General features: G+C 43.6%; 2 protein-coding genes across 3 annotated transcripts in view; both read left to right on the top strand.

The window, feature by feature from the left end:
* The window catches only part of kctd17 (potassium channel tetramerization domain containing 17), a 27478-nt gene extending 18779 nt beyond the window's left edge, over window positions 1–8699 (top strand). Inside the window, exon 3 of the mRNA XM_079658453.1 lies at window positions 1276–8699. Coding sequence (XP_079514579.1) covers window positions 1276–1392 — 117 coding nt within the window. The 3' untranslated portion in view covers window positions 1393–8699. The remainder of the gene's footprint in view (window positions 1–1275) is intronic.
* Window positions 8700–8848: 149 nt separating this feature from the next.
* On the top strand, window positions 8849–22242 carry LOC307024557 (tripartite motif-containing protein 16-like). 2 transcript variants are annotated; one of them, XM_079658801.1, is made up of 2 exons: window positions 8849–10793; window positions 18584–22242. In XM_079658801.1, the coding sequence occupies exon 2, from the start codon at window positions 19633–19635 to the stop codon at window positions 21376–21378; it is 1746 nt and encodes a 581-aa protein (XP_079514927.1). In that variant the 5' UTR covers window positions 8849–10793; window positions 18584–19632; the 3' UTR covers window positions 21379–22242. The 2 variants fall into 2 exon arrangements, with proteins under 2 accessions (XP_079514927.1, XP_079514928.1); XM_079658802.1 differs by lacking the exon at window positions 8849–10793 and adding an exon at window positions 12085–12263 and having other exon boundaries at window positions 19809–22242.
* The last annotated feature ends 1412 nt before the right edge of the window (window positions 22243–23654 follow it).

The raw sequence follows: 23654 nt of genomic DNA, 5'->3' as shown, positions 1-23654 counted from the left end.
CCATGATATGGCGTTTCATCACGGCAGTATTTAGTTTAGACAGTAGCTGCCGGGTCCCGCATGAGCTCAGACCCCTTTCTTTCTTTTTTTTAAAGCTTTATTCCCCAAATCAGCACTTTTGAAACAGGAAGTGAAATAGAGGGGATGGGTGATCTGTTTGTATTTTGAGCAAAACACTTCATAGACATGTTTTTTATATTTTTTTATATATCTGAGACCTATGCTAATGCCTAAAAATAGCATGATAGGTGACCCTGTAAGATGTAACGTGTGAAAAATGTATTTTAGCTAGCCTAATCAGTGACGCCTCATAAAGGACCCTAACGATACACACTGACATTAGCAAACGGCAACTCCGAGTCTCTGAATAACTTCACCCTTGAGCATAATGTTTTACTTTCAGTGAATCTATACACAAATCTTCTCATTTCTGTACACATGGCTTGCAGGGTTTCTTGCTGCTCTGAGTTTGTACCCTCATGGTTGATTGCACTTATTGTAAGTCGCTTTGGATAAAAGCTTTAGCTAAATAAAATGTAATGTTATGCATAGAAAAAGCAGCGAAAGGGTACGTGAGGACAAAGCCTGAGTCTCATTTAATCAGCTGCACTCGCTCATTAAGCACATGTATTTTCACTATTCTTACTATTTAAAACCCTCCTGCATTAACAGAGTCACACTTATGCAAGTTAAAAGTGTTTTAAATAGTCAACTTTGAGCTAAACGCGTGAGTTCTGGGAGGGATGAGAGTAGCTGTTGTTAAAAGCGACACCTTTTTACCTCAAATGATCGAGAATTTCTTCAATTTTTTTGTTTTTCGTTCACTGTTCACACACACGAGAGAAAATCAATGTTTTCAAGAATTCAAGGTAACACGGGGTGAATAATTGATATAGAAAAAGATCATTTGATGTGGGTAGTGTTTCTCTAAATAGGATCCAGCTACAAGGCTGTGTCCCTTATAGAGTGTGTGTGTCTTTGGTGTGTGTGAGTCCTCTCATTGAAGTGTGTGTGCTTTGATCCTCCACTCGACGCTCCAAATGTCACCCGCTTCAAAATGTCATTCACAAACACGTTCACTGCCATCTTCACACTGCTCTTTCCTGCTATTATCAACCTTCATCCTCTCTCTCCTGTGGATCTATAGAAATGTATTCTCTATATCGACCTCTCCGCTTCTCACTGTCCGCTCACTGACACTCATCGGCGTGTCGTCTTGTTTTTTGTTTGTTTTTTGTTTTGTGTTTTCCCCTCCGTCCATCGTGCTGAATAAAGCCGGCAGAGATGCAGGAGGAGGAAGAGGAGGAGGAGGAGGTGGAGGAAGAGGCTGCGAAGGAGGCGGAGGAGGAGGGAGGGAGAGAAACAACACCGAATGAGTGGATTAGAGAATGAGGGAGAATGATGTTTTTGTTCCAAAGAGAGGCGGGAATGGGTGAGGAACTGTACGGTACATGTGCTTAGTGGGTAGATATGGTAGATTCTAGTGTGTGTGTGTGTGTGTCGGTGTGTGTCGGTGTGTGTCGGTGCGTGTCGGTGTGTGTCGATGTGTGTGTGTACAGTAGGTGTGTTTAGGTGTGTGTGTGTGTGTACAGTAGGTGTGTGTGTGTACAGTAGGTGTGTGTTGGTGTGTGTGTGTGTACAGTAGGTGTGTGTGTGTGTACAGTAGGTGTGTTTACGTGTGTGTGTGTGTGTGTGTGTGTGTGTACAGTAGGTGTGTGTCGGTGTGTGTGTGTACAGTAGGTGTGTGTCGGTGTGTGTGTGTACAGTAGGTGTGTGTGTGTACAGTAGGTGTGTGTGTGTACAGTAGGTGTGTTTAGGTGTGTGTGTGTGTTTAGGTGTGTGTAGGTGTGTTGGTGTGTGTGTATTTACGTAGGTGTGTGCGTGTGTTTAGGTATGTGTGTGTGTGTGTGTGTGTGTGTGTGTGTGTGTGTGTGTGTGTGGGTGTGTGTGTGTGGGTGTGGGTGTGTGTCGGTGTGTCTGTGTGTGAGTGTGTGTGGATATCTGGGATGTTTCATGGTGCTGCATTGAGAAGGAACGATAAACCCAGTAAACACAGTGCCTACTGCACATGAGAAAATGTATTTGTGTGCAAACTAAATAATTGTTCGGAGCAAATACACTATAGCGAAACAAGCAAAGTGCATAGCTATAAGCTTTAGAAGGGGGCATAAATACATCTCTTTAAAATGATATTTAAAATTGAAATATATACATATCAACAGCAGAAATATGTATATCTATAGAATAAACAATATACATGATCACTATGAGGCCCACCTACTACAACATACAATAAAATACTATACACATTATTAAAGGTGTAGATAGTTAATCTATAAAGTGTTGGTGTGGAGTTATTGAGTGTAGGATAAATCAGCAGCAGATATATCCCTGGAAAAGGCAACATATATTTCAGAAAATGGGGTGAATTGTCCCTTTAAGCACTTTAAATGTCATTTTGAGAGATGATTGTGTATTTAATTAATCCTAATGGCTAAATAAGAAAGGAAAAGCAGCATTATTATTCAAGTCCGCATACACGCGTGCGTGTGTGTGTGTGTGTGTGTGTGTGTGTGTGTGTGTGTGTGTGTGTGTGTGTGTGTGTGTGTGTGTGTGTGTGTGTGTGTGTGTGTGTGTGTGTGTGTGTGTGTGTGTGTGTGTGTGTGTGTAAACAGTGTCCCGACGCAACCTTTCTCAGATATCGATCAACGCTGTGTTTCTATTGGCTCTCATCGACATGAAATATCCCTGACCTTCAGAGCAGCAGTCAGACGTCCCTCTGTGTGTTCAGACAGGACTGTGTGTGTGTGTGTGTGTGTGTGTGTGTGTGTGTGTGTGTGTGTGTGTGTGTGTGTGTGTGTGTGTGTGTGTGTGTGTGTGTGTGTGTGTGTGTGTGTGTGTGTGTGTGTGTGTGTGTGTGTGTGTGTGTGTGTGTGTGTGTGTGTGTGTGTGTGTGTGTGTGTGTGTGTTGATCCATTATGCATGTCAGTGAAGTCATTTGCTCTCATTCTGTCTCCATCAGCATCATCACAGCATCACCACATCATTACATAGCTTATGTAGTAACATGTGTATATATAAGATATTAAAAAACAATTCCTAATGTCTGTTTTTCTTTATATTTCACAGCTCTTCCAGCTCCATGGGTCCCGGATGTAGAAATGTACAAAATATTTAAGTTATTCTTTTCTATTCCTATTGCGCGTCATCAACGCAAGTGTGTAGCATTGATATCAGTTTATTCGACAAAATGCCAGGTAGACTAAAAACAGAAATGCTCACCGTGAAGCACAGCAATACCTTCAAAACTCATTTAAGTAGTAGAAATAATCATGTGTTTGCGTACGTTATCTCGCCAAGGGCAGTGGTGTGGAGCTTAGTAAAACTTAACCAAAGATCAGATTTAACCTGGATGAATTAAAGATCTGAGGAAAAGCAGATGGTGTGAAGGGATCAGATTATTAAAGCGTTTCCTAAGGACGTTATTCCACAAGTCAATTTCAACCAGGACCAACGTTATATGTCGTTAAGACCGGAGAGTGCCATTTATTTAAATGCTGTCAGTGTGGAGATGAGTTAACCCCCACATTTAGGGATTAATTTAGCTTCTTAAAACAGACACCCGTTGAAACTGCTGATGAATTATCAAGGAAGAACGTTTTGTCTTTGACTCAAAGAGCTTTGAGCGCTAAATCCATTTAGATAGAAGGTGTTGTGTTGTAAATATTTCATTTTCTGCTTTTCGGAATTTGAATCAGACCAAATGCTCCGATCGTTATCAGCTATCATTCGTTCTTAATTCTTTAGTTCTCTATTTAAAGGTCACCTATTATGCAAACTCCAAAAAAGACCCCCTCACTTTTTGTCCTGATCCATTTCTATACAAACCTGTCTGAAAATGAGCTATTCAGATTTTGGCCACTTTGTGATGTCATAACGATGTTTTGGCTTGTGTAACCATTAGCCAATCAGCAACCAAGGTAACCCCCCCCCCTCCCCCTTATCACCTGAATCTCCTCCTAGAGCACCATTGAGTTCTTTGTAACCGAATGTCTCTCAGAGGGGCGTGGGGAGGGGCTCCTTATTTTCATCTAAAGTAACAGACAGAGAATCAGCACTTTGGAAACAGGGCTGAAACAGAGGGGATTATGGGTAATGCTGCAATGATCTGTTTGGTGTTTCAGCCAATCAGAGACAGGCTCTGTATATATCTGAGACCTGTGATATATTGATGAAAAACAGCATAATAGGGGACCTTTAAAGACCAGTGCACATTTCTCCTGAATCAAAACGTTCTTAATACTTAATTGTCTGATTTATATCCTCCACTTTAATCCTCTCTGAACACATGAACCTATAAACTGACATGGATGAACATGCACAAATATTCTGGTATGGTATAAAAGCATAACATATTAACCTAAAACATTGTACACTGACAAAAGCACACACATCCGCACAATAAATACAAAGTGCTGAACATAAAAACATGGAAGAAGTGGAGTCTGCACTCTCGATAATGCTCCTAAAGAGTCTACAGGCTCTGCTATTAATTAAGTTAATGTTCATGGGAGCATAATTTAACTGTGGACACTCTATAACCCTTAAGTGAACGCTGGAGCAGATCTTATTCAGCACATTTAAACACACAGCTTTTTTAACACTGGTTTTATATCTGAGCTTTCTTGGTTTTGTTAGATTTTAATTGTCAAATGGAAACTGTGCAGCTGAACACAGACTACAGCATTTATTAGAGTGGGATATGTGTAATCCCTCAGCATGTATTCACTGATACTCACCTTATTGAGTGTCAGTCTGCAACAAAGCTCAATATAAGCAGACAAAACCACACACACTCCACCAACACACCATCAGAAGAAAGGCTGTAACTGAGAAGCAAACACATGAAAATGGAGAGAAGGAGCTGTATCTCTGTTTTGTAAAATATGATAGTCACACTAATATAAAATAAGGCTGCTCTGCCGCAGTGCAGGTGAATGATTGAGAAGGTTTTACCATCACATGTGACATTTTACAACCTCTATTGGCAACAAGTAGGAACTGCACCACAGATCAAATGTGTAAATTCTGCACAAGTCCGTTTTTATAATGTTGTTTGAAGAAATTCATTAATATCATTCAGCAAATAGTAGTGTTTCGAAAAGCACCTAAAAACAACAGGGTAATCAGTTTATATCAGCAGGTAATACAATGTGTAAATAACCTAGAAATCATATACAATAGTCATGTTTAAAAAAACTAATATTTACCCGGAAACACATCCATTGTTGAACAGATGCTAATGTTGGGGTAGGACTTAGGGTCTCCTGTAAAGCATTTATTAGAGGCATAAATAAGATTAAACATTGAGGTGATCTGCAGCGGTAGGAGCCAAACAACCATTGCAGTTTAATTAGTAAAACAATAAAGAAAAAAGACAAAGTAATTCAACCAAATAGATGTCCCTAAGACAGCTGGGCACTATGGTTTTTAAGCTAAAGTTCCTTGAACCGTGGTCAATATAGCGTTAAGCCTCTGGCACACCGAGACGATTATCGGCGTCGATAGATGTCTGGCCGTCGATGAGCGTCGTGCCGCCCTACTCAGATTGGTGTGTCCCGCACCGTCGTGTCTTTTCAGCCGTGCCGACACCTTCCGCCGCCGATTCAACATGTTGAATCAGTAGGCTGTCGGTAAAAGGCTGTCGGCTAAAGAAATCACTCTGATTGGTGGTTCAGCTAGCAAATCAGTGCATGAGAAGCGAAACGGAAGTGAGGGACCCAAACAAACGATTAAGAAGGCAAATGTGAGGTTTCATTTAACTCCAGCTCTCGACACAGGTTGGGGAAAGCCCCGTGAGCTTCTCGCTGTAGAGTGAAAATGGAACACGCTATTTGTTGTTTGTTTACATCACGCAGTCAGTCTTCCGGTTGTTGCCTCTTTTGAATGATGAATACACACTACCGCCGCCTGCTGGTAAGGAGAGTTATTGCCACTCACGCATGCGCAGTTCATACGTGCTTCTTAGCTGTCGGCTGAAGTCTTTGCGGTGTATTGCAGTGCGACACATGGCCATTAAGTCAAGGTTTATTTGCAGATGCAAACTGTATTTACACAATACACTGTAAAAAGAAGTGGGCGTAGTCACTGTAGTTTGAATCATTGGTTGTTTGATTGTCACCATCATGTTTTCTTGGATATATTTGGACTATAGGGTGGAGTTGGGACCAAGCCCCCAGGAAGTGCGCCGGAATCTGTTTTAAAACTAAATAAACTACCCAGTATGAACTATTTTATGGCCATTATTAGAAACATTCGGTCCTTAAAGTTGTAAAATGCACTAAAAACCGAATCTAGATTTATTTGTTCTCCATTCATTCTAGTGAGACGAGAGTTGGAGCTCGGGGGGCGGGGCTTAAGGGGCAACTCAACTGCTCATGCTCTAGCCAGGCATGACGGGTAATCTGTGACGTTTCACTCTCAAAAGTTGGGCCACATTGCCTTCATGCGCCAATGAGCAGCTCTCATAGGAAAGAACGAGACCCCGCATCCCATGCTGTATCCAGTTCTACAATTAGCAGCCAACGCTAGCTAGCTAGGTTAGCGAGGTGAATCCGCAATTCATGTTAAATGGGATTTAAATTGGGATGCTAATTTTGGACTGTAAAACAAACAAGAAAATGTATACTTACCTGAAAATAATAAACCGCAGACTCCTTAAAGAGTGTCTTTCTGGTAGTCACTTCCTAAAGTATACACTTCTTTATTGCCTATTGAGATAATACATTAAAAGACAAGGCTTGAAACTAAAGATTGAGACCATTAGTTCTTCAGAAAAATGTTTAATAATTTAGTAAATCAATTGAGATGTATGGCAATTTTCTCATAGACTTCCATACAATCTGACTTCTTATTGCAACCATGGCCCTCTGCTGGCCAGTTGAGAGAATGCAGAGATATTGGTACATTCATAGTTAATTTGGGTCTTTTTAAGGAATTACTGACTATAAGAAATAAATACCACTATACTTATCCTTTAAAGCTTTTTTAATAAACCTGTCTTTGGCTCCACTCAGATTTAACTCAAGAAAATAAGATTATTCCTGCCTCTCAAGATTCCTGCAGCCATTTATATGGTTTGCTCCTGTATAACACTGACTAGCACAAACACACGTTTAGGCTGATTCATACAAACACTACGCAGTAACAGTGAGACAATCGAGACTTAAGATGAAGAGTCGGCATCTTTTTTTGTAACACTTTTGTACTCAAATCTGGAAATAAAAGCCTGCAAATACAACACTTCAGTTGCATGTGTGTGTGAGGTGAAGTGCCTCGTCCATTTCAAGTGTGACATAGAATCTTTTTACCTTATTCGACTAATAGAGTACATGTTAGAATAGTGATCATGCTTATGATAATCATGATTTCAGCAGGAGGAAGAAGACTGTTTGTTATTTTTGGGTGCCTTGAGTTCAAACAGCAAAACTGACGCGTCAACAGACAGACGTGTCAAAACGATCATAGGTGTTATTATTACATGCTTTTTTTTCAGTTTTAAGTAACTGTTTTCATATTTTAGTCGACAAATGGTTAGTTTACTATCCCACTGAGAGTTTAAGAGTGATATGTTGTGTACATGTTTTCCAGTGAATGTTTGTAAGTAGAGATAAAGACAGAGGTGAAGCTGTTTCGACGCAGAAGGCTTGTAGAAAATGCCTTTTTTATTTTTTCTACGTTCGGTTGTCTTAATTTATTCTCACTGTTCCATTTTTTTAAAAGGGGGGGAGGACATTGGTTTTTACTACTTTCATTTTTGACTTAAAGGTGGGGTATGTAATTTTGGAGAAACCAGCTCGAGTGCGCTAGAATTTGAAAGTACACAACCGGGAAAAATCTGCCTCTTCCTTCCATGCTTCCTTCAGACTTCCTTACAGAGCCCCTCCTCCAACACACACGAACGCACACATGACCAATGAGGGCACGAGATAAGTTTGTGCACAGATGGAAGGCTGACAGGCAGGTAGGCCATCCAGTTATTTTAGCCGGGCCTGCTCAGATGATTGGTCGTGCTTTTTACAGCGCTACGGCTTCCACAGATGACATTTTATTTATTTTCAAAGCATTTCATATATTCATTGCTATCGGGATGTTAAGAGCATTCCATGGAATATAACAAAAAGTGTATCTGAAGTGAATTACCTACTCCACCTTTAACACTATAGCTATATCCGGTTTGTTAAATATGCTAGTTTTAGTTCTCATGAATGCTGTTGAAACGAATATTATTTCCGTCAGATTTATAATCCTCCCTTCGCAACGACCAGGTTGGTTTTCTGGATCCACACTTTATGTTATACTTTGTGCACTGTGTTGAATTACTTCTGCTGTACAGTTAAGTGCGTTTTCACATAGTATTTGCACCTCTGTTTTATTATTCTGTTCAAAAAAGCAAACATCTGTCGGGCAGCTGTGGAGGTTTCTTCTGTCCATAGAGCCTCGGCGTCTGTAAACATGAAGCAACGTGACACATGCATTGTAACAGGCTTTTAAAAAAGGCTGTGTTTTGATTTTATTTGACTGTCTTTCACCTGAAAAACATGTATTTTCAACAAACTGACAGGTTGTTTTTTTATTTTATTTAAATGAATGTCAATATTCTCAACAAAATAAATCTTTGTTCTTTGGTTTAAAATACAGATATGTAAATCTCATTTTTGTTACAACCCTGACAGTCTGAAATAACAAAACAGGTTATTTAAATAAACATTGTCATACAGTTTGCAAAAGCTTCGTCCTAAATGATCTCTGATGTTTGCTAAAAGTGTTTACAAACAAAGCAGATAACGTGCGTACAGTTTGGCAAATTGTATGAATGTATTTCCTTAAAGTGTCCATTAATTCAGACGTAGTACTATAGGAATCACTCAAAGATAAAGCGTTCACCTTTCTAACGTTTATCAAACAGAAACACAAAGACAAAACCACATGTTGGTTCTAATTTTACGTAGGTTTTGACTCTAGCAAAAGCCTGTAGCCTACTTGCTTTGTCTTCTATGTGTGAAGACGTCTTTATTGATCAATCACGCATCATCAAAACATGAGTACAACTAATCACTCGAAGGAAGAAACGCACAGGAAAAGTCTGTTTAAAATGCATCTAGAGTGGCTCATAGAAGCAAATGAAGTACTCTGCTCTCTGCAGTACTACAGGAAGGTACTGAGTGTACTCAGTGCACAGGGGTGGATCTACCTGGGTGGCAACTGCCACCCTAAAAAATAGCCTTGCCACCCCAGCTGGAATCTTTGTTTTGAAAGAAAAGTTGTGGCTCATCCGACATTTATGAGAGAAAGTCTCTAATGACCGAGTGCAAGTGCACAATGCAGCACAAGACACGAGTTTTGTAACCCCTCCCCCGGCCCTGGCGCGAGCTTGGAAATATGATTGGTGGCGAATTCATTTGAACGGGACGGCGCAAAACGAGAAGCATTCAGACCCAAGTGGACGGAAGGAATGAGGTATTTGCGGTCTACAATGACAGAGAAGAGACTGTCAAGTTTGGCTGTACTCAGCATTGAATCAAAACGCACTAAAGCTGTTGATCTTAATACGCTTGTGTGGCGTTTTGCTGAACAAGATGGTAATCGCCGCATTCAGCTGTAATGGGCATGCAGAGCCGCGGGAAGGTATTTTGAGTGGGGGTGGACCGGACTCAGATGAAAATATTTGTGGTGGCCAAACGCTGGTACTACACTTCCGTTTGGTTGCCAGGCCCGGAAACACTTTTTCCCATTGACTTACATGGGGAAAGAGTGGTCTGTAAACCGTTGAGATTAAATAAACTAAAACTAAATAAACTACCCAGTATGAACACTTGTATAGCCCTTATTAAAAATAGTTGTTCCTCAAGTTGTAAAAAATGTGCTAATAACGTTATTCTGAGTGTTATTTCCTTCTGCATTGAACGCCCATCTAACCTGTATATATATATATATATATATATATATATATATATATATATATATATATATATATATATATATATATATATATACATATATATACATATACATATATCCAATGGGTGTATAGCCCCACCGTACCTGGCAGATCTTTTAAAACCATACACACCCACACGGTCACTGAGGTCTGCTGACAGACTCCTTCTGGTCGTCCCTAAATCGAGGTTGAAGCAGCGAGGAGACAGAGCCTTGGCTGTTGCAGCTCCAAAGTTATGGAATGAATTGCCCCTCCAGGTTAGAATTGCTCCAACTCTGCCTGTTTTTAAATGTCGTTTAAAAACCCACTTCTTTTCCCTCTCATTTACAGACCAGGAGACACTTGTGCTGTTAAATGTGGGTTTTTATCTTACTAGTGTCTTGTATTGTTTTTACGTCATGTAGGAGAGTTTCTCAGTCGGTGGCTTCTGGTCTGGTTTCATTGTCTCGTGTTTTACATTTGTTTCATGTTCTATCTGTTTTTTATGTATTTGTGCTATGTTTTTATACAGTTGTTGATGTACAGCACTTTGTTCAACTCTGTTGTTTTAAATGTGCTATAGAAATAAAGTGGATTGGATTGGATAATGATCGACGACAATTATAGGGAAATAGAAAATAAAACTGATGATATAACAAAAAAACTTTATTAATCTGTGTTTGATGACCAATTGACAAACACAAGGATGTTAACAAGGGGTAAAATGTGGAAAATAAAAGTCATAATAAACATTTAAGTGAAAATACAGTGAATTAAAATTAAATAAATGATTAAATCTTAATAATAGAAATAGGTAGAATAAAGGAAGTTAATTAATTATTTAAAACAATGATAACCTTTTAGAGCTCGTCTAATACACTTAGAAGGGTTTGACAAGCAATTGATACAAATGTGAAAATAAAATAGATTAAAAACAATAAAAAAAGTCATTCAAAAATAAAATGAAATGGAGAATAAAGATGATAGAGTTATAAAGTACATAATAACCAGACCGCAATGATGTATTTTATTTAAAATCAGAGACACGTTCAGACCCTCAGATCCTCTGTCAGAAAGCAGCACGGCCAAAACACTTCACTTAGTCTCTTTGGATCACTTGCTGTCTCCTCTGGGTTCTGGTTCTGGTTCGGGGGTGTAGAACTGGAACCGAACGTGACGCAAACAGGGACCCCAGTCTGAGCGGTGCTTAGAGGGATCTTTAGGGTGGGGGCTGCCGTGGAGAAAGGGTGAGGAAACTCTGGAGGGGGGGAGGTAGAGGCGTCCACATGTGGAAGGACGTTCAGGAGGTCAGCGTTCGGAGAAACGTCCACAAACAGAGCTATGTTTGCTGGATCTTCAGGGAGGAGAGGGAGGGGGTCTGTGGAGGTCTGATCGTCCTCTGAGAGGAGAGGAGGGAAGGAGATGAGGAGGGGAGGAGGTGAGGAAAGGAGTGAGTCAGTCTCCTGGATCACGTTACATAAGCCCTCCCTCTTCTTCCTGCTCTCAGACACAGCCAGCTCCACTCTGTGGCCGTTTCTCAATCTTGAGGATACTGGCTTCCAAGCCAACATTTCAAGGATGCTACGTCCAGGGGCGCCGTAAGGGGGTGAAAAGTTAGGAAGATTTTAAGGGCCCGTGACTGACAGGGGCCCAAACTATTTTAGAACATTAAGAAAAAAATGTTTAAGTAACCAATGTGATATCTTTTCATGGGGCCCATAATTCCTGGTGACGCCCCTGGCTACGTCATCAAGTGAAACACCAAAAATGTGTTCAGTGAAATTAAAGCAAGTTCATAATTAGATAGACATCGTGAGGTATTTATTTTTGGTACAGTTTATGTTGAAACCGTTAGAGAGAGAGGCACACTTGTTAATCTGTTCCATTCTTCTTCGTTTTCCAAAGCCGTAGCTTGGAAGCATACTTGCTTCGTTTCTGAAGGAAGTGACTTAGAAGTCGCGACTACCAAGCCAGCATCCTCGAGATTGAGAAACACCCTGTATTTCCTGGTTCCTCCCCTTCAGATCCACACTGAGGAGAATGGGTGTAACCAACATGTGGGTAAAGTACAAGAGCTGATAGGCCACATTCACTGCACACACACACATGCTGTTCAGATAACCTGTCAGACTAGTTTCAGCTTTCAGGAAGTGAAACTCACACACTCGCTGCTACTGAGAGGTGAAATGGCGCAGAAAGGAGTTCAGCTGGACCGGGAAACCTTCTCTTGTTTGATCTGTATGGATCTACTGAAGGATCCGGTGACTATTCCCTGTGGACACAGCTACTGCATGGACTGTATTACACACCACTGGGACGGAGAGCTAATCCACAGCTGCCCTCAGTGCAGGCAGAGCTTCACACCGAGGCCTGTCCTGCTGAAAAGCACCATGTTAGCAGCTTTAGTGGAGGAGCTGAAGAAGACTGGACTCCAAGCTGCTCCTGCTGATCACTGGTATGCTGGAGCTGGAGATGTGGCCTGTGATGTCTGTACTAGGAGGAAACTGAGAGCCTGTAAGTCCTGTCTGCAGTGTGTGGCCTCTTATTGTGACCAACACCTCCAGCCTCATTATGAATTGCCTGTCTTTAAGAAACACAAGCTGGTGGAGCCCTCCAAGAAGCTCCAGGAGAACATCTGCTCTCGTCACGACGAGGTGATGAAGATGTTCTGCCGCACTGATCAGCAGTGTATCTGTTATCTCTGCTCTGTGGACGAACACAAAGGCCACGACACGGTGTCTGCTGCAGCAGAGAGGGCTGAGAGGCAGAGAGAGCTGGAGGGGAGACGACTAAACATCCAGCAGAGAATCCAGGACGGAGAGAAGGAGGTGAAGCTGCTTCAGCAGGAGGTGGAGGCCGTCAATGGCTCTGCTGAGAAAGCAGTGGAGGACACTGAGGAGATGTTCACTGAGCTGATCCGTCTCATGGAGAAAAGAAGCTCTGATGTGAAGCAGCAGCTCAGATCCCAGCAGGAGAGAGAAGTGAGTGGAGTCAGAGAGCTCCAGGAGAAGCTGGAGCAGGAGATCTCTGAGCTGAAGGGGAGAGACGCTGAGCTGAAGCTGCTGTCTCACACAGAGGATCACAACCACTTTCTGCTCAGCTACCCCTCCTCACTGCCAGCCCTCAGTGAAGCTACACACTCCTCCAGCATCAACATCCGTCCTCTGAGATACTTTGAGGACGTGACGGCGGCCCTGTCAACAGTCAGAGACAAACTACAGGACGTCCTGAGAGAGGAATGGACACACGTCTCACCGACTGAGGTGGATGTTTTACTGTCATCAGCAGAGCCCACCACCAGAGCTGGGTTCTTAACATATTCACAGGAAATCACTCTGGATCCAAACACAGCAAACACAGAGCTGTTATTATCTGAGGGGAGCAGAAAAGCAACAAACATGATACAAGAACAGTCTTATTCTAGTCACCCAGACAGATTCACTTTATGTTCTCAGGTCCTGAGTAGAGAGGGTCTGACTGGACGTTGTTACTGGGAGGTGGAGTGGAGAGGGGGAGGAGTTTATGTAGCAGTCGCATACAAGAATATCAGCAGAGCAGGGAATGAAAGTGTATTTGGTGGAAACAATGACAAATCTTGGTCCTTAGTGTGTGGCAAAAACAGTTATAGATTTCGTTACAACGGTATCAGCACTCCCGTCTCAGGTCCTCAGTCCTCCAGAGTAGGAGTGTACCTGGATCATAGAGCAGGTGTTCTGTCCTTCTACAGCATCTCTGAAACCATGACTCTCCTCCACAGAGTGCAGACCACGTTCACTCAGCCGCTACATGCTGGAGTTAATCTTTATGGTTATAAGGGAGACACAGCTGAGTTTTGTAAACTCAAATAGCCTGAAGTCATTGGAGGAACTCTTCTACTTCTTAAACTCACCGTGTGTCCATCAGAGCCGATTGTCCATGTCTTCACTGCAGAGATCAGCTGTCAATCAAACATTATGGGCGGGGCTTCAACCTCTCCTCATGAGTTGTTCTGTAGATGTTGGACTTTCTTCCGGCTCCTTCCTGTGTCTGTGTAGCCATGGAGGCTGTCACTGCTCAGGAGGATCCTTGTTCACCTGAACTGATATCTAAACTTTGCTCTAAATATGTGTTGGATATTTCTTTTGATTCTTGTTGTTGTTTCTCTTGTAACGAGTCTTCAGAGAGAAAGCAGCAGAGCTTCTTTTATTGTACACATTTTATTCCACTTTCTAAAACAGAGACATTTATAATCACATCTATTATTCTGACAGATTAAATGTTATTGTTGCCCAAATTAACTACACATGAGTTCCCAGATGGTTATAACACTTATTTCATCATCACATGTTTATTTAAAATGATATTACTTACTGTCATGATCATAATCAATAAGTACATCATTTATTATTCTCCTGTAAATAGCTTAGAGTCTTTGGTTGGGAAATAAAATGTTATGGTTTTGCAGACTAATTGTTGTTGTTGTTGTTGTTGTTGTTGTTGTTGTTGTTGTTGTTGTTGTTATCCAAATAGAAAGTGGGTACTCTGATGTTTTATAGAAAATAACTTATCATGATAATAATCAATAAGGAAATCATGTCTGATTCTGTTTGAAATAGCTGAGATGAAACACATTCATGGTGTGGAGAAAGTGAAACTGGTCATGAAATCATTGAACAGACTTTACTGATGGGATTTGTGATTAAATGAAATGTTTGGATCATTAATAAAGGTTTTTCTTTCAAAAACAAAAACAGGATGTTCTTCTTGTGTTATGTCCAAGGTGCCATACGAAGCTGATGGAGAACATGTGGAAGTGATCTGAGACTAATGAAGCTCAGCGCAAGCTCAACCAGGAAGACCGTCTTTATTCATTCATTTACTATTTACATGTTACTACTCTCTCTCCTCTCAATAACTGATCGGGGGCGTCAATCTCCAGCTTAACCAATCACTTCGCTCTATTCCCAAGAGCCTATCACAGCGCTCCGTTAACCCTTTTAAGTCTGCTCTCCCCCATGACAGCTGTCATTTCAGGTGACTCGACGCAACCCTCCTCCCCCCCTTTTCACCTCCAGGGTATATGCAGGAATCCTGAAGTCAAATTGAATACCTTTTAAGACCTTTTTTAAGACCCTTTCCATACATTTTAAGACCTCATCGCAACTTTGAGTTCTAACCGGTTACATTGGCAACACACTTTACTATATTGATTGTAAGATAGCAAAACTAAACAGAGTGCAGACAGACTACTGAAGCCTTCTCTCCACATGAACTTCAACCTCTCTGTGAAGGTCAGGTTTAATGCAGTATGCTGCTTTTTTGCTTCTGTAGGCTACTCTGTGCTCTTTCATTCCAGTAAAACTCCTCAGAAACCATCAGAAACCAGTATTTGACCAATAAACAAAACAATTGACAAAACTTTGAACTATGAAATATGTTAAACTTTGGTGAGCTTCAGCGGGGTAATGCCATAGGAGCCCCCTCACAAATACCCAGGGGTTAAATTGGGCTGGGGCTGTCCGGGGCTAAGCCCTGGCACATAGAGGATGCTCTGACGTCATCACCCTCACACAATCTACCGTCCCCCGAAGCCACACCCCTCTTTCCTCTCTGAACTGTCTGAACTACTCACCATTGCATCCTCTCTATCTTCCCACCTCCTACTTACCGGCGACTTCAACATCCACATGGATCAGCCCAATGCCCCCCTGACATCTGACTTCCTCTCCCTCCTTGACTGCTTCCACCTCACCCAACACATTGACTTCCCCACCCATACCAAAGGCCACATTCTGGACTTAGTCTGCTCCTCCTTTCTACCATTATCTAACCCCCAGCCCCTCCCCTTCCCACTCTCTGATCATCTCTGCATCCTCTTCTCCGCCCCTCTACCCTCCCCCCACAACCCCAAAAAACGCACCATCTCCTACCGCAACATCAAGGCAGTCAACCCCCTCACGCTCTCCCAGCTCATATCCTCTGCCTTCCCGCCCGACTCTGCCCCCTCTTCCCCTGACGACTATGCCACCACACTCAACTCAATTCTCTCTGACTCCCTCGACTCTCTGGCCCCCTGGAAAACCTCCTCTGTTTCATTCACCAACCCCGCCCCCTGGTACACCCCGGAACTCCGTACCATGAAACAGACCGGCCGTCAACTTGAAAGATTGTTCAAACGAACCCACCTCACCGTCCACGCCGAAGCCTATAAAGTTCACATCTCCTCCTACCGTGATGCTCTCCAAGCCGCCAAATCTGCCCACTTCTCCACCCTCATCGACAGCACCAACCGGAACCCCCGCATCCTGTTTTCCACCATCAATAAATTGCTCCAGCCACCTGACATCAATCCACCCTCCTCCCCTGACCTATGCAACTCCTTCCTCCTCGCCTTCAACAACAAAGTTTCACAAATCAACAGCTCCCTAACTGCCATGACCACTATCTCCTCCAACCCCCACGCCCCCCCTCCTCTCCCAGTCCACCCGCCCTTCCCTCCCCTCACTGCCTTCTCTCCTGTTGACTCCTCCCACATCCTAGCCATCATCACCTCATCCAAAACAACCACCTGCTTTCTTGACCCCCTCCCTACGACCCTAACTAAGGCCTGCCTCCCTGTCCTCATCCCCCACCTCACCACCCTCTTCAACCAATCTCTATCCCTTGGTCTTGTTCCCTCCATCTACAAACTTGCCTCCATCACCCCCATCCTCAAAAAGCCCACCCTTGACCCAGCCAACCTCTCCAACTACCGCCCCATCTCCAACCTGCCATTCCTCTCCAAAACACTGGAGCGTATTGTCGCCACCCAGCTCCACACCCACCTCCAGTCCAACAACCTCTATGAACCCCTCCAGTCTGGTTTTCGCCCACTCCACAGCACTGAAACAGCCCTGGTCAAAGTAATCAACGATCTCCTCTCCTCTGCAGACTCCGGTGCCCTCAACATCCTGCTACTACTAGACCTCAGCGCAGCCTTTGACACTGTGAATCACTCAATCCTCCTACAAAGGCTGCGCCAACAGGGTGTTGAGGGCTCCGCTCTCGACTGGCTCACCTCCTACCTCACCGACAGGCAACAATTCATCTCCCTCTCTGGTCACACATCCGCCCTCTCCCCAGTCACACAGGGGGTCCCCCAGGGCTCAGTCCTCGGCCCCCTCCTCTTCATCTGCTATCTTTTCCCCCTTGGTCACATTATTCGCAACCTCAACCTTGATTTCCACTGTTACGCCGATGACACCCAGATCTACATCACCACCAAATCCCCTCACAACCCTCCCCTCACCCATATCGAAACCTGCATCTCTTCAATAAAAACATGGCTGACTCACAATTTCCTTAAACTCAACAGTGATAAAACAGAGCTACTCATCATAGGCACCAGATCAACCCTCAATAAAACAGGACCCATTTCACTCACCATTGAGAATTCGACCATCACCCCCTCCCCCCTGGCACGCAATCTTGGCTTTATCCTGGACCCCACCCTCTCCTTTGACCCCCATGTCAGCTCCATCATCAAGATCTCCTACTTCCACCTCCGCCACATTGCCAAAATCAAACACTACCTCCCCCCCCGTGCTGCTGAATCCCTCATCCATGCCTTCATCACCTCCCGCCTCGACTATTGCAACGCCCTCCTCACTGGCATCTCCTCCCATTCCCTCCATAGACTCCAAATGGTACAAAACTCTGCTGCCCGCCTCCTCACCCACACCCGGACCCGTGAACACATCACTCCCGTTCTCCGCTCTCTTCACTGGCTCCCCATCAAACAACGCATCATCTTCAAAACACTCCTCCTCACCTATAAAGCCCTTCACCACCTAGCCCCCCCCTACCTCTCTGACCTCCTCATCCCCTACAACCCCCCCCCGAGCCCTCCGATCCTCCTCCACTCTCTCCCTCACAGTACCACCATCAAGACTCAAAACATTTGGCAACAGAGCATTCTCCAGATCAGCACCCCGCCTCTGGAACTCCCTCCCCCAATCTGTCCGCCACTCTCCCACACTGTCTACCTTCAAAACCCAGCTGAAAACATACCTCTTCTCCCAAGCCTTCAACTTACCCTACCCCCCAACCCACTGACTTCACTCACACCCCACGCTGTATCTCTTATTCACCCCACGCTGCATCTCTTATTCATACATTCATCAACTTTTTCTTTCCTCTTTTCCATTATGTTGTCCTTTGCTCGTTGTCCTATGCTTGCTCCCCCCCTGTGTTGTCCTTTGCCTGTTCATGTAATGTTCATGTTCAATTTTCTTGTCCAATATGTTGTCTTCTGCCTGTTCACCCCCTTTCTGTACTTTTAATTTTTTTTGTAAGCGACTTTGGGTTATTGAAAAGCGCTATATAAATAAAAGTTATTATTATTATTATTATTATTTGTCATATGTTTACAAAAAAGGATATATATATTTTAAGACTTTGCTCGTTCTTAATATAGACTATATTTAGGGTCTATATGTGTTGACTTTACTTTAAAATAGCAGATCTCTGTGACCGGATATAGTTTGGCTTAGACCCCGGCCCCACAAGGACGCATACGGTAAAACGCATACGCAAGCGCAAAAAAGGCTTCCGTTCACACGCGTTAAATCTTAATAATAGAAATAGGTAGCATAAAGGAAGTAAAGTAAAAATAACGATACAATTATCACATTTAAAACAATGATAACCTTTTAGAGCTCGTCTAATACACTTCAAAGGGTTTGACAAGCAATTGATACAAATGTGAAAATAAAATAGATTAAAAACAATTAAAAAAGTCATTCAAAAATAAAATGAAATGGAGAATAAAGATGATAGAATTATAAAGTACATAATAACCAGACCGCAGAGATGTATTTTATTTAAAATCAGAGACACGTTGAGACCCTCAGATCCTCTGTCAGAAAGCAGCACGGCCAAAACACTTCACTTAGTCTCTTTGGATCACTTGCTGTCTCCTCTGGGTTCTGGTTCTGGTTCGGGGGTGTAGAACTGGAACCGAACGTGACGCAAACAGGGACCCCGGTCAGAGCGGTGCTTAGAGGGATCTTTAGGGTGGGGGCTGCCGTGGAGAAAGGGTGAGGAAACTCTGGAGGGGGGGAGGTAGAGGCGTCCACATGTGGAAGGACGTTCAGGAGGTCAGCGCTCGGAGAAACGTCCACAAACAGAGCTATGTTTGCTGGGTCTTCAGGGAGGAGAGGGAGGGGGTCTGTGGAGGTCTGATGGTCCTCTGAGAGGAGAGGAGGGAAGGAGATGAGGAGGGGAGGAGGTGAGGAAGGGAGTGAGGAAGGAGGTTCAGTCTCCTGCATCCAACTATTAAATCAATCAGCAATGCAGGACATTGAGGCTATAGATTTACAGAGGAAGAAACACGTATTTAACCCCCTTCAGATTTTGTAAGTTTACCAACTTATTTTACAACTAAAAGCTCTTTTCAAATGAGGAGCAGGTTGTAACCGAGGCTCTGTGTAGTTCAGAGTCTGAGCGCTGCTCCTCCTCCTGGAATGAATCACAGTTTGATGAGCCCTCCCTCTTCTTCCTGCTCTCAGACACAGCCAGCTCCACTCTGTATTTCCTGGTTCCCCCCCTTCAGATCCACACTGAGGAGGAGGGGTGTAACCAACATGTGGGTAAAGAACGAGAGCTGATAGGCCACATTCACTGCACACACACACATGCTGTTCAGATCAGCTTTCACTAGTTTCAGCTTTCAGGGAGTGAAACTCACACACTCGCTGCTACTGAGAGGTGAAATGGCGCAGAAAGGAGTTCAGCTGGACCGGGAAATGTTATCTTGTCCGATCTGTCTGGATCTACTGAAGGATCCGGTGACGAATAACTGTGGACACAGCTACTGCATGGACTGTATTAAAGGCTTCTGGGACGGAGAGGATGAGAAGAAGATCCACAGCTGCCCTCAGTGCAGGCAGAGCTTCACACCGAGGCCTGTCCTGCTGAAGAACACCATGTTAGCAGCTTTAGTGGAGGAGCTGAAGAAGACTGGACCCCCACCTGCTCCTGTTGATCTCTGCTATGCTGGAGCTGGAGATGTGGCCTGTGATATCTGTACTGGGAGGAAGCTGAGAGCCTGTAAGTCCTGTCTGCAGTGTGTGGCCTCTTACTGTGACCAACACCTCCAGCCTCACTATGACGCAGCTCCATTAAAGAAACACAAGCTGGTGGAGCCCTCCAAGAAGCTCCAGGAGAACATCTGCTCTCGTCACGACGAGGTGATGAAGCTGTTCTGCCGCACTGATCAGCAGTGTATCTGTTATCTCTGCTCTGTGGACGAACACAAAGGCCACGACACGGTGTCTGCTGCAGCAGAGAGGACTGAGAGGCAGAGAGAGCTGGAGGGGAGTCGACTAAACATCCAGCAGAGAATCCAGGACGGAGAGAAGGAGGTGAAGCTGCTTCAGCAGGAGGTGGAGGCCGTCAATGGCTCTGCTGAGAAAGCAGTGGAGGACAGTGAGAAGATGTTCACTGAGCTGATCCGTCTCATGGAGAAAAGAAGCTCTGATGTGAAGCAGCAGCTCAGATCCCAGCAGAAGAGAGAAGTGAGTCGAGTCAGAGAGCTCCAGGAGAAGCTGGAGCAGGAGATCTCTGAGCTGAAGAGGAGAGACGCTGAGCTGAAGCTGCTGTCTCACACAGAGGACCACAACCACTTTCTGCTCAGCTACCCCTCCTCACTGCCAGCCCTCAGTGAAGCTACACACTCCTCCAGCATCAACATCCGTCCTCTGAGATACTTTGAGGACGTGACGGCGGCCCTGTCAGCAGTCAGAGACAAACTACAGGACGTCCTGAGAGAGGAATGGACAAACGTCTCATCGACTGAAGTGAATGTTTTACTGCCAGCAGCAGAGCCCACCACCAGAGCTGGGTTCTTAACATATTCACAGGAGATCACTCTGGATCCAAACACAACACACACACGGGTGGTATTATCTGAGGGGAGCAGAAAAGCAACATTCATGGAACAAGAACAGTCTTATTCTAGTCACCCAGACAGATTCACTGTATGGTCTCAGGTCCTGAGTAGAGAGAGTCTGACTGGACGTTGTTACTGGGAGGTGGAGTGGAGAGGGGGAGGGGTTTATGTAACAGTCGCATACAAGAATATCAGCAGAAGAGTGGGAGAAAGTTTATTTGGACACAATGACAAATCTTGGTCCTTAGTTTGTAACCAAAACAGATATACATTTCTTTACAACAGTATCAACACTCCCGTCTCAGGTCCTCTGTCCTCCAGAGTAGGAGTGTACCTGGATCACAGAGCAGGTATTCTGTCCTTCTACAGCGTCTCTGAAACCATGACTCTCCTCCACAGAGTGCAGACCACGTTCACTCAGCCGCTGCATGCTGGAGTTAATCTTTATTATAATCATGAAGACACTGCTGAGTTTTGTAAACTCAAATAGCCTGAAGTCCTTGAAGGAACTCTTCTACTTCTTAAACTCACCGTGTGCCCATCAGAGCTGATTGTCCATGTCTTCACTGCAGAGATCAGCTGTCAATCAAACATTATGGGCGGGGCTTCAACCTCTCCTCATGAGTTGTTCTGTAAGTGTTGGACTTTCTTCCGGCTCCTTCCTGTGTCTGGTTAGCCATGGAGGCTGTCACTGCTCAGGAGGATCCTTGTTCACCTGAACTGATATCTAAACTTTGCTCTAAATATGTGTTGGATATTTCTTTTGATTCTTGTTGTTGTTTCTCTTGTAACGAGTCTTCAGAGAGAAAGCAGCAGAGCTTCTTTTATTGTACACATTTTATTCCACTTTCTAAAACAATAGAGACATTTATAATCACATCTATTATTCTGACAGATTAAATGTTATTGTTGCCCAAATTAACTACACATGAGTTCCCAGATGGTTATAACACTTATTTCATCATCACATGTTTATTTAAAATGATATTACTTACTGTCATGATCATAATCAATAAGTACATCATTTATTATTCTGCTGTAAATAGCTTAGAGTCTTTGGTTGGGAAATAAAATGTTATGGTTTTGCAGACTAATTGTTGTTGTTGTTGTTGTTGTTGTTGTTGTCCAAATAGAAAGTGGGTACTCTGATGTTTTATAGAACATAACTTATCATGATAATAATCAATAAGGACATGATGTCTGATTCTGTTTGAAATAGCTGAGATGAAACACATTCATGGTGTGCTGAAAGTGAAACTGATCATGAAATCATTGAACAGACTTTACTGATGGGATGTGTGATTAAATGAAATGTTTGGATCATTAATAAAGGTTTTTCTTTCAAAAACAAAAACAGGATGTTCTTCTTGTGTTATGTCCAAGGTGCCATACGAAGCTGATGGAGAACATGTGGAAGTGATCTGAGACTAATGAAGCTCAGCGCAAGCTCAACCAGGAAGACCGTCTTTATTCATTCATTTACTATTTACATGTTACTACTCTCTCTCCTCTCAATAACTGATCGGGGGCGTCAATCTCCAGCTTAACCAATCACTTCGCTCTATTCCCAAGAGCCTATCACAGCGCTCCGTTAACCCTTTTAAGTCTGCTCTCCCCCCTGACAGCTGTCATTTCAGGTGACTCGACGCAACCCTCCTCCCCCCCTTTTCACCTCCAGGGTATATGCAGGAGTCCTGAAGTCAAATTTAATACCTTTTAAGACCGTTTTTAAGACCCTTTCCATACATTTTAAGACCTCATCGCAACTTTGAGTTCTAACCGGTTACATTGGCTACACACTTTACTATATTGATTGTAAGATAGCAAAACTAAACAGAGTGCAGACAGACTACTGAAGCCTCCTTTCCACATGAACTTCAACCTCTCTGTGAAGGTCAGGTTTAATGCAGTATGCTGCTTTTTTGCTTCTGTAGACTCTGTGCTCTTTCATTCCAGTAAAACTCCTCAGAAACCATCAGAAACCAGTATTTGACCAATAAACAAAACAATTGACAAAACTTTGAACTATGAAATATGTTAAACTTTGGTGAGCTTCAGCGGGGTAATGCCATATAGGAGCTCCCTCACAAATACCCAGGGGTTAAATTGGGCTGGGGCTGTCCGGGGCTAAGCCCTGGCACATAGAGGATGCTCTGACGTCATCACCCTCACACATTTGTCATATGTTTACAAAAAAAGGATATATATGTTAAGACTTTTCTCGTACCTAATATAGACTATATTTAGGGTCTATATGTGTTGACTTTACTTTAAAATAGCAGATCTCTGTGACCGGATATAGTTTGGCTTAGACCCCGGCCCCACAAGGACGCATACGTTAAAACGCATTCGCAAGCGCAAAAAAGGCTTCCGTTCACACGCATTCGATTCATTAACGTGTCCGTTCACACTAGACCGCTGGAAATGCTGGAAACGATGTAGTACATATGTCAGGCCTGTAAGTGCCGCTGCTGCCGCCCGAAATACATCAAAAGCAGCGAAGAAGACCCCGGAGCATGGTTGCCATGGTTGCCCTTCTGTTTATTCTCCGCGGTGGACGGCGTGTTCTCCTGCTGTATCTCTCAGGTAGTCCACCAGCAGATGAAAAACACCCACCTCTCCGCCTTTTCCAAGGAACGAGGGGACCGCGCGGCAGTTTCCGTAAAAAAGATGTTCCGCCGGTCAACATGTCCGTTAAAGTTTAAATCTTCCGTACAAAATTAGAAAAGTGCCGGTCAGAGGTCTTTCTTTGTTATTTATTGAGCT

The sequence above is a fragment of the Notothenia rossii genome (genome assembly GCF_949606895.1).
Source record: "Notothenia rossii genome assembly, chromosome: 11".
Taxonomy (NCBI): Eukaryota; Metazoa; Chordata; class Actinopteri; order Perciformes; family Nototheniidae; genus Notothenia; species Notothenia rossii.
This window is presented reverse-complemented; position numbering and strand designations above follow the sequence as displayed.

What these genes read in the sequence shown, in the direction of transcription:
- LOC307024557 (XM_079658801.1), top strand. Translation starts at nt 19,633, where the DNA reads ATGCTGTTCAGATCAGCTTTCACTAGTTTCAGCTTTCAGGGAGTGAAA.